We start from the raw sequence: 10680 nt of genomic DNA, 5'->3' as shown, positions 1-10680 counted from the left end.
TTCACATGGATATAAATATGAAACATGACAGAAGTTTGATTTTTCGTAGTTGAACAAAATAAAAAAATAAATAAAAAGTATTAATCCATAAAAATATTTGATTCTCTTCATAGTCATTCATTTACTTCATCTCATATCTTTTATTTTTAAATTATATATATATATATATATATATATATATATATATATATATATATATATATATGGAGAGAGAGAGTAAAAATAAGGGAACACTAAAGGTATTTCACTTCTGTTACAACAAATTAATGTACAATAAACATTGAAGATCATGTACATGCACCAAGGCAAGAAAAATTAACAAATAATGAATATATAATTAAATTTTTTTTAAATTAAGAACTAAAACTGCTAATCACAAATAAAGAGCATCGCATACAATAAATTTATTAACAACAGTGATGCTCGACAGAATAAGTGTAAACAACGTGCATAAAAGTTCGATATTTGAAAAGCAGTGAATCTTATGAAGATTCTGTAGACGATACAATAAGCTTATATTTACTTAGATGAGTTACTCATGTACAATAAATAAAACAAATTCGTTTAGTGCTGCTTCCGTTTACGATGAGCCAAATAAGCATTTATTCCAAATACTGAAACAATAAGTACTACCACAACAAGCAATGAAACGCCAGTCAACGCTGTAATTGGTATGTTACTCTTGAAGTCACGTGGACAAACTTCTCGTAAACCTAGAAAATATTAGAATATAATTGAATGACGTATAACAAGAATAACAGTATCCTTACGATCTGGTCTAATTGTTTCTTCAGCTTTAAATGCTTGAAATGTCATTGAATTAAAGATAATCTCAACATTGTGACCAAATTTAATTGGTATTTCTGTATCACACACATACACTTCATCAGTACGAGTTAAAAATTTTTGATCAGACGAAGTGGAAACTATATTTGTGAAAAATAAAGGAATCGGTTAAGTAGACCTTATGTTCAATTTAACTGTTCGATACATACTTTTGGCTTCGGAAATAGGTAATTCAGATTGTGATAAAGTGGATAAACGCTCAGCAAACTGATATATTAATGTCATATTTGTCCATGCAAAGTATTCCTCATCCTGCTCTACAGTTAACAACAAAACACATTTCTGTAGTTTGGAACCTTCTGTGGACATAACCAAATTAATACTAATTAGTTGGTTATCTGATTTTATAGTTTCATTTGTATGTACATAAGATGAGGTTGTTTTCGGAATAAACGTATAGTTCTGTAGTTCACCAACATTTCCATCCACCTACATTTACAATAAAATAATTTTGACGGTATCATTTTAAAAAAACAGATGCTCACGCTTTCACTGACTGGATAAAAGAAACGCAGTTTCCAATACCATACTCCGGAAACGTAAGGTAGATCAATGACGGATACTTTCCCATTTGATGAAACTGTCAAACAGACACAACCTGTGAGATACAACAATAATAATCGTAAGATAACTGCATGCATATTAAAAATCATCATAACGTATGGTACACATATACTGAAAGACAACTAACATCGACATTTTAGAACACAACATATTCAGAGGACAGTCTACATTCAAACAAAATTGGATAAAGAAAAATAAAAGTAAAGTAGGACTTTATAAATGCCTACAATAGTTCAACTTCCCACACTTCACATTAGCATAAGGACAACACAATAACAAGAGGAAAAGTATGGAAGAAAAAATGATAATACCGACAGTGGTTGAAATCTAGAAACATGTAAATGACACAAAATGAATAGCGAACAATGGACAATTATACTGTTTTCAAAGGAAAAACAAAGAATTAATATATCTTCATTGATGCGGTCAATCTTCATCAAGAAATTACTTCATGGACCTCAAATAGTCAGTTGACACATTCTGAAACAATGCTAACTAACAGTAAATGTGTTCACCAATCATTAACATCCGGTCTAGTTACCCTTAGCCTTTCTAAAACCTACTCCCATTTTACTACGCATAATGTTTGATTATTTTTGTCAAATATCAAATATGCCAACTACATTAATTAATTTGCCAATTTTCCTTAATCAGCTAATTACATTTATAAGTGATAGAGAGGTTAAGAGAATTCTGGATATGTCACTTGTCATTTTAATTCAATAATACAATATATCACAATAAAATATTGAATTTTACTTTCATGGCTGGGTTTCATTCTTAGGAAATCATCAATTTTGTACGCTTAATGCTATTTGCATAGTTTTTCTAGCAACCAAGTCTAAGTAGTGACCAGGTTAAGAAGAACAATCAGTTCTCTATCGGTATAACCCAAAACATTCTACAAATATTTCAAACATAAACTAAGAACACTTTAAAATCGCATTAGGTAGCTTACAGACCTAAAATTATGATCTTCAAACCAAATGTAGACCAATCTACTTGAAATATCGCAATTCTAAGTTTTCGATTCAGACAAACACAAGCTTAGAATTATAACTGCATTTAAGACTCTCAAAAATACTGAATCAAACCAATTTGTGTCATCACGATCATTTTCTACACTTACTAACGTTGATACAAAACTATCTTTCATAACTGCATTTAGATAATTACTGCTGCATCCCGATAAGAATAATGAACGTTAATTTTTGGGATCCATATATGGACCAATATTATTAGTATATTTTTATCGTATAATTGTTATGTAACTGAACTGTTCATATTCATGTCCCTCTTATTGTGAGCTATATTTTGACCTATGAATTATTATTATACGATTTACCATTCATGAATTATTCCCTGTCTGTTAATCGCTACCTCCCTCATGCACAGCAACATCTGGCTAACTCTTGTACAAATGTTGTTTCATATTTTATTGGTACGTTATGGTCGGTTTGTTTGGCATATAAACTCAGTATGCTTGAAATATAGTGATTCATATCTCAGAGGCTGAGACTTGCGTTCTAGACTCAACTGGCTGGGCTAGACAGGGAGGTGGGACCAATTAGAACTCTGGGCCGTTTTTACGTGTTTACGCGTCTTTGGTCCGACCGATAATTTGCTGCCGTCTAATCCACAGTCACAAGTTATAACAAATACGTGTTATCATACACAGTAAACTGTCAGGTCTCACAAAAAGTTCCAATAATGAGCAAACCAACGCAGATATCATATAAATCAGTATTCATCTTGGGAAAAAGGTGGGAAAAACCTGTCATTTTTCCGTGTTTCATGGGAATCGAACTTGACATTTATTTAGAAACCATATTACTTACAGAATAAAATTACCAACACTCATGTAAGTCTCGATCATCGTTCTATTTATTTTAAAGACTTATTTATGTTCGAAATCATTCTGTTTATATCATGTAACAGGTAAATCACAAATTTGAGCTAAAACTTAAGGGTAAAAACTACTACCTGTGTAACATAACTATGGAATTTTCAACTTTGTAAATAAAGCAATCGTTGATGTTGTAGCTGCCAAATTATGGAACTCAATAAATCAATTTAAAATTTAATCAGTCGGCCGATATAAAACTTCTTAACCATTTAGTAATTTAAACACTTACTCAAGACAATGAATTTTAAATCAAAGATAATTAAGTGAACCATTTCATTTTAAAAAATAGTCGAGAAAAACTGTTCGAGAGATTATATTTTTCTGTAGATATTCGGTAAACTAGACCACTGAATATAAAATTAACTACATGTGACTTCACCATCCGAATTAAATAAGGTGAACTGTACAAGCAAGAGAAGAATTATTGGAAACAAAACGTTCAAGGAAAATACTTTGACAAAAACTATAGCTAGTAGTAGAAAAGTTGTTCAAATTTTAGAGGTAGTTAGCAGAAACCTATAAAACTAAATGTTATGTTTGTTATTAAACTGAGTCTGAAATCTCAATACCAAGGAATAAAAAGGGGTTGCTTTTTAGTAACCCAAACGTCCGTTACTCAATCGACAATCAGGAATTCGAGAACAAAAATTACCCGTTAAGACTAGTCTGGTTTTAAAAATAGTCACTGATCATTAATCGATCATAAACTGTTTTGTCTTAAGAGCTGACGGAACTTTCAGAGCAGATAAGGGACGTATAATTTAATTGATATTTCCATATCTTAACACTTATCCACTTGTAATTGCAGGACGACATTAGTTCTACTTTAATGTCTGCCCAATTAAGTAAAAACAAATGTGCATTCATAACTTATCCACAAATTCCGCTTGCTAATATATGAATTTAAGAATAAATTCTTTGTTGAGAACACGACACATCAAATATCTTATTTTTCTGTCCATTTAATTGCCCTTTGACTTCACTTATTTCACAGTTAGCTACTTAATCATGTTACGTTAATTTTAATTTCGTTTCTCATCCTTTTTAATAGTTTCGAATTCCGTAAAATTAAGACATTAATAAACCTTGAGTAACTGACGAGAGAATGAGCGACTTGGTGAGCCTTAATAAAGTTATCTAAATACGAAAGATAATGAATAACATAAAGTGTCAAACAATAAGCTATATTTCAGTAAAATCACCAAGTTAATGGTTTATCCAAATAGCAACCATGCATATCAAAATTATTGTTTATAGAAGATACAAATGAAAGCTTTAAAAAATATATATAGACTTATCAACAGAAACAGGGCTGAACAGGTTCTTTAAACTTATCATCTTGTAGGTAAAATATTCCTTACATTCTCTGAACACTATGATAACAATCACATAACAGTTAACTACCGATTGATAACTACGTACTACGTGACTCAAAAAAACTACACATTTGATTAGAATGCCTTAAGAATAACTGATGTAGCATTGTGTGATTTTAATTTTACTTTCATTAATATCGATTACATCAAGACCATGCTCGTTGTAGTAGGGTTAGTTTTTGTATGCTTCAACAATGATTCAGGTCAAAATAAGATTCTCTCAGTATCAGAATATAGGAAACGCGACTTCCGAATTGTTACGTCACTTGACTAGATATATTCTGCTATTTCAATGTTAATAGACTTACACATACACAAAAATATCTTAACTAGAAAAACAACTGATGATCTGTTGCTAAATACAAATTATAATCTATAAAACGATTTGGTTGGATTAAATCACGTAATAATGTGTCAAATTACTACAAACATAACAATATAAATCACGCGCTTGTTCTAGATATTTTATTAGCCAGTGAAAACATTCTTAAGCACATATTGTTGACAATATATGATAACAACAACAGTATCTCTATTCATAGTCGATTAAAAAAAATCTATCATTCTTACATGGTATTCAAAAACCAGCATAAAATACAGTGATATGACATGTTTATAAGCCTATAATCATACAATCTTAAATAGTTAAGATTACTACTACTTTTTAATGTGTATTGAAAAATAGATGATTTAGGGAAATTTACAGGACGATAGTTATGCAGTTAAAATGATGACAGCACTAAATCCAAGTACTAAGAGTAAATAGTAAGTAAAGTGAGTTACTCAGATCGAATGCATTATATATCGCCTAAGCGCTTCAAGAAAATACTAACATATTACAATCATAATTAGGTAACACTTAGAGAAATTAGGCACATCAGTGAAAGTGGCTATTTGTATGCAATATGACTACCACAAATGTAATCTTTTCTATGTAAAAACTTACAACAAACCAGAATCAAAAGTTAGAAAGCCTCACTTATTGTTAAGTTCTCTTCACTTTGACTGTCTAAGCTAGTCAGCCAGTCAGTTATAAGTTGATCAACATTTAATACAAAATGTGCATCTACCTAAATTACCACAATCTGCATCAATTCAGAGGCGATAAATAAACAAAATGAAAAATAAGGGTTTAAGCAATCATACTTTTAGTGACATTTCAGGAAAAACATGGAAAATAAATCTTTAGAAGAAACAATTAAAACGACCAGCAGGCATGAAATGAGACTAAAACTCAAAATATGGAGAAATAGAAAAAATAAGTAAGTTTGCATGACTGCAACTTTGAGCCATATCAAAAAAATTTCTGATTAGAAGTTAATTTTTTTCTTCTAATATGACGGTTCACGATTGTCAACACATCTCGGAAAGTCAAGGGAATACTTCATGAGCAGATGTTATGTTTTTGTTTGGTCACCTTCCACCAGTTCATATTCAACTGAGCACCGCAAACTAATTTACGCAATGTTAAGTACATGTTTTGTAAATACTAGCCAATCAATTTTATGAAACCTTAAAACCTCAATAATTGGATTATTACAGCTTTTCCATCCACATATTAGGTTTCATGGTCAACCAAGCCTTCTATCTGATTTGCTTGACTTATTAAAAGCAAATAGGTAACAAGCGCATTTAGTAATTATTTTCCCATTTTATGAGTTGATTAGAATTTTAATTTTAGAGCTGTGGTTTGTCAACTGCAATGAGAAAACCATAAAGGCAATTTATGCGGTGACCACTGACCTTCGTAACTATCAAAACAAGTAAGCACAGTCAGGGAATAACCTAAAGACATATACTAGACTTCGAGACCAAATTCAGTTTCAGATATTCATTCACGAGTTGAACATACAGACACAACTCAGAACACTCTAAGGGACTCTTGTTAGTAACCTTATCCATGTACATAAATGTGAAAACACATAATATTGTTAAACAGTAGTAACTATTACAAAATTAGAATAGATAAAATTTCAGCACTTTACCTATAGATCTAATTGTAAGCAATCATGAAAAAATCAAACGGAGTAAAAATAATAGAACATATCCCTGTGACTGCCTACTTGCTTTAGAGTAACGGGCATTGTTAACCAGTAATCAGACTCACAATGGTGGTTAGTCAATCTTACATGATAAATGATGAATAGAAGTTTTTTTCATATAAATCATATGAGATGTGTTATTCAAAATGACATAAGTCTGGTAAACTATTTTCAATATTAAACTAGGACATAAATTGGAACATTTTTTTGTTTACACATAGAAATACGCAATACACTTAAATGTATTAAATGAACTTTTGGCTAGTCCGGGTGGAAATAAAAAAACATGTGAAAAACATTTCGGTACACCTAAAGCCATAATTACATATAGACTTTCTAAAAGATAGATTATGACAGAATAGGTTATCAAAAGTTGCTCAAGTATCCTTTGTGAACGAATTACTTAGTAAAAGATTATAACGGTTCAAATGATTAGAATGAAATATTATTAGATGAAAAATGAAAGTTGGGAATTAATTTGAACCAAAGAGGTAAGCAAAAAATGTTATGGGGGGAATACCTATCAAAGCATCGGTTTCACATAACTCATTGAAGGATTTATTATTATATTATTCGTACAAGATCTTATATAGATTATTGAGAAAATCTGTAGTCCGATAGTGACTGTCCAAACTATTTTCAAGAACTTAGTCTTGTCACACAATGTCTCGTGCGGGTTTAACTGGAATGAAATTTTTCAATAGACTATTACTCAACTTAGTCATCTATTTCATAAATTATCTACAAGCCACGTCATTTAGCTGCCTTTCTCATAAAAAGGAAACACAAAGTTTCTCATAATAGTATATGCCAAACGAATCCCAGAAGCTGAAACAAGTATTTTAACGTAACTCTACTTAGTAAATAATGGTTAGCAGATTTCAGATACTTACTACTTACTTTAAGTATTGAAAAGTTTAAACAGTACTGCGAATTTACATAATGTGAACGATTATCTAAGAGGACACCTTCTAACAGTTCAAAAACTAAGGTCGAATCGTTCACTTTTGAAGTTGACTTTCTAGCACTATGTAGTGAACTACTAAGGTCCTCAATCATAAAACGTAGCATCTTAATCCTATTTTGATACATTCAAAGAAATACAAGATCTTCACAATACTAAGAATAAAGAGCATTAACTTCCGTTCATTAAAATCGAAGAGCTACATGGAAAGAACTAAGTGCAAAAAGCGATATAATTTCAAACTGGGACACAACTGTATAATGTCATCAAAGGTGATCGAAACTACATATGTAGGCCTAACGTTTACTGGATAAAGAGATTGAGTTTTTTACTTGTGCACAGCAGAATAGCTCAACTAGACGTAGCAGCGATATGTGAGAAATAGATTTAGGGTTTGAGCTATGGCATTAGTACGTGAAGTCAGTGAGCAATAGTGCTGCTTGAGTAAGGATTCCTAAGAAAATATAAACGGCGACACCTCGATGAGGTAGGGGAGATTTGACATTGTGAATGCACCAGAAGCGTTGGAAAAACCTTCACTATCTGTTCTACCATGAAGATCATATGTAGGCTGGCTGTACTCATTATCAGTTTGTGAAGGTCTGGAATCTCTGAAATAAACTTCACAACGCTGGCCGACATTTGAATTTTCTGATGAACTAGAGCGAAATTTCCTGTTGTTTCGCATGCAGAAGCTGTTCGCTAACTTCTTTTCCCTGAAAACATTTATCGTATGTTTGCTGACAGTCACAAGCATTGTTGAATTGCAACATGTGCACGCCTGTAGATTGCGAAAACACAGAACGACTTTGTATGAATTTGACTGACCTGGCCAAAGGAAATATCGTGTGCGCTTCTGTTTCGTCTGCCAAGCTTGTTAGACTGTATACAGCCAAAGAAGTGACTTGACCAGACGAGTATACTTGTGTAAATAACGTAACTTCCAACATACAACAAATCATAAGTGTAAAACCATGATTATTAAACACCAACGACGTAATAGGCACGCTAAGAAAGTTTCAGGACATTTCTTTAATTGTGTTGGCAAGTGCGCACCTCCATGAATATGTATATATACATATACATATGCAATGAATAAACAGTAATTAAAAACGTTCTTTGATCACACGGATAAAATCACTATAATCTTTAATTCCTTGCAAAAAGTCGTACATTTACAAGATGCAGAGCAAAATCAAACAATTAAAGATAACTATAGCAGGGTTTCATGGAATATAAGAATTCGATCTTCAAAATGTGTCGTTTGACATCATAACCATATAACTCAAACGTGAGAGGGGAGACAGAATTCAGTTGAAAATCGATTACGGATCCGTTCAAGGGACTTACAAAGCAGCACTGCAACGATGAAAATTGTGTGATGAGCCATTTGAACGCCTATGTTCATCCTGGTAATTTCGCCAAATACGAAAGTCTGCACAAACCAGTGCATGTCTCCTGCTGTAGCTAAACAAATCAATAACAGACAATTCCGGTAACTATAAATGATAAGACGAATGGTTTAGACTTTATTTGTTTCGGTCCTATAACAAAAAACAAGGCTATCATTCCTTTCCTAATGTTGATAGACAAAAAAATGATTAATTCTACGGGAAGTGATTTAAAAGTCAATTATGTTGTCGCTCTTACTACCGAAGAAGGTGAAGCGAAAATTGAGCCTTCACTTAAAAGGCGAAAAGGAAGTACCATCATGATAGCTCGTTGCAAAGGTGTAGTGGTAAATAAGTTCCCTAAAAAAATAGTCCTGTAAATCTTCACTAATGCTGACCTAATTACTTTTAATAGACTCACCTAGCTGAAGACGTTCGGTCATGTATCCACATCAGATCACGAATGAGTACGCTGTGGTTCATTTTTCCTACAGCCGCTAGTCAGCTTAGATTATTCACTTCTTGATATGTCTATATTCTATCAAATATATCATCTGGTCTCTTCGCTTCTGATTTCACTTGGGTTGTCCCATTTCGATTATAAAAGGTGTTATTGGTTAAGGTGTTGTCAAAGTCCAGAGACTTGTGGGATCTTTAGTGGCCAGGCGACGTGATCTGGTACACTAAACAATAAACTGTGAGTCTATTCCTTTTTGAAACTTTATATATCATATATTGTGATTTCATATTTTTGGATACTTTTTCTCGTTCGCTGCTATACTTTATATTCGTCATTACGAACAGACTCTTAAATTATTTAAGATCAGGACGCTTTCGTCTTCCGCATTTCAGCTAATTCCATTCTGATCCGATAATATAGAAGCCTGGTACCTCTACGCAAATACTGACCTCCACGTGAACATAGTGACAGACAAACGTGCACAGTTCCACACAGTGATGAAGGCACTATCGAGCGAGTCCATCTGGTACGCTATACCTAGTATGTTCACTAGTGATGTTTCGGAACCTTACGCCATTTTGAAGAAGGCTATTCTTAAGCGCGGAGACCTAACCGACCGAAATTGGTTACACCATTTTTTCCACAACACTGGGCTGAAACATAGCTCAGCGGAAAACATGTTGCTACGAATGCAAGAGGACATTCGTTACTGGATCTTTGACGAAGGCCTGCTCAGACGGCCCTTCTAAAATTCTCCAGTGAGTGCAAGCAGTGCTTGTCTTCTTTCGAAGCAACGCTGTTGACGAACTACCTGCATCTACTGACCGGATTTTAGAGATCACCAGAACCTCCGTTGCCAGGATTCATTCAGTCAAACAAAAGCCTGTAACAGCAGAAAACGACGTCACAGTCCTCTGTCACACTCTGGTCCGTTACCTTAGTATCCATTATACTCGTAGACACCCCCAAACCCGAAGGAATTCGACAAGGAGGTCTGTCTCCAGACAACGTGTATCAGATATGTTGACGAACGTTAGCTATCTGGTTGACAAGCGCAGAATTAAGTGTTGTTCCTATAAATCGTAACGACCGACTGTACGAACCAGTTTTCAACTTACAGGTTGTAAATGA

The 10680-nt window shown here is 33.1% G+C and overlaps 1 protein-coding gene across 1 annotated transcript; it reads right to left on the bottom strand.

Moving 5' to 3' along the window:
• Positions 1–564: 564 nt before the first annotated feature.
• On the bottom strand, positions 565–9151 carry MS3_00010688 (uncharacterized protein; the record flags this gene model as incomplete). Its single annotated transcript, XM_051219085.1, has 5 exons — positions 565–713; positions 771–926; positions 996–1275; positions 1332–1444; positions 9049–9151. The coding sequence occupies 5 exons, from the start codon at positions 9149–9151 to the stop codon at positions 565–567; spliced, it is 801 nt and encodes a 266-aa protein (XP_051070069.1).
• Between the last annotated feature and the right edge of the window lie 1529 nt (positions 9152–10680).

The sequence above is a fragment of the Schistosoma haematobium genome, chromosome 3 (assembly GCF_000699445.3).
Source record: "Schistosoma haematobium chromosome 3, whole genome shotgun sequence".
Taxonomy (NCBI): domain Eukaryota; kingdom Metazoa; phylum Platyhelminthes; class Trematoda; order Strigeidida; family Schistosomatidae; genus Schistosoma; species Schistosoma haematobium.
The sequence above is the reverse complement of the archived record's forward strand: the minus strand, read 5'-3'. Positions and strand labels throughout refer to the sequence as shown.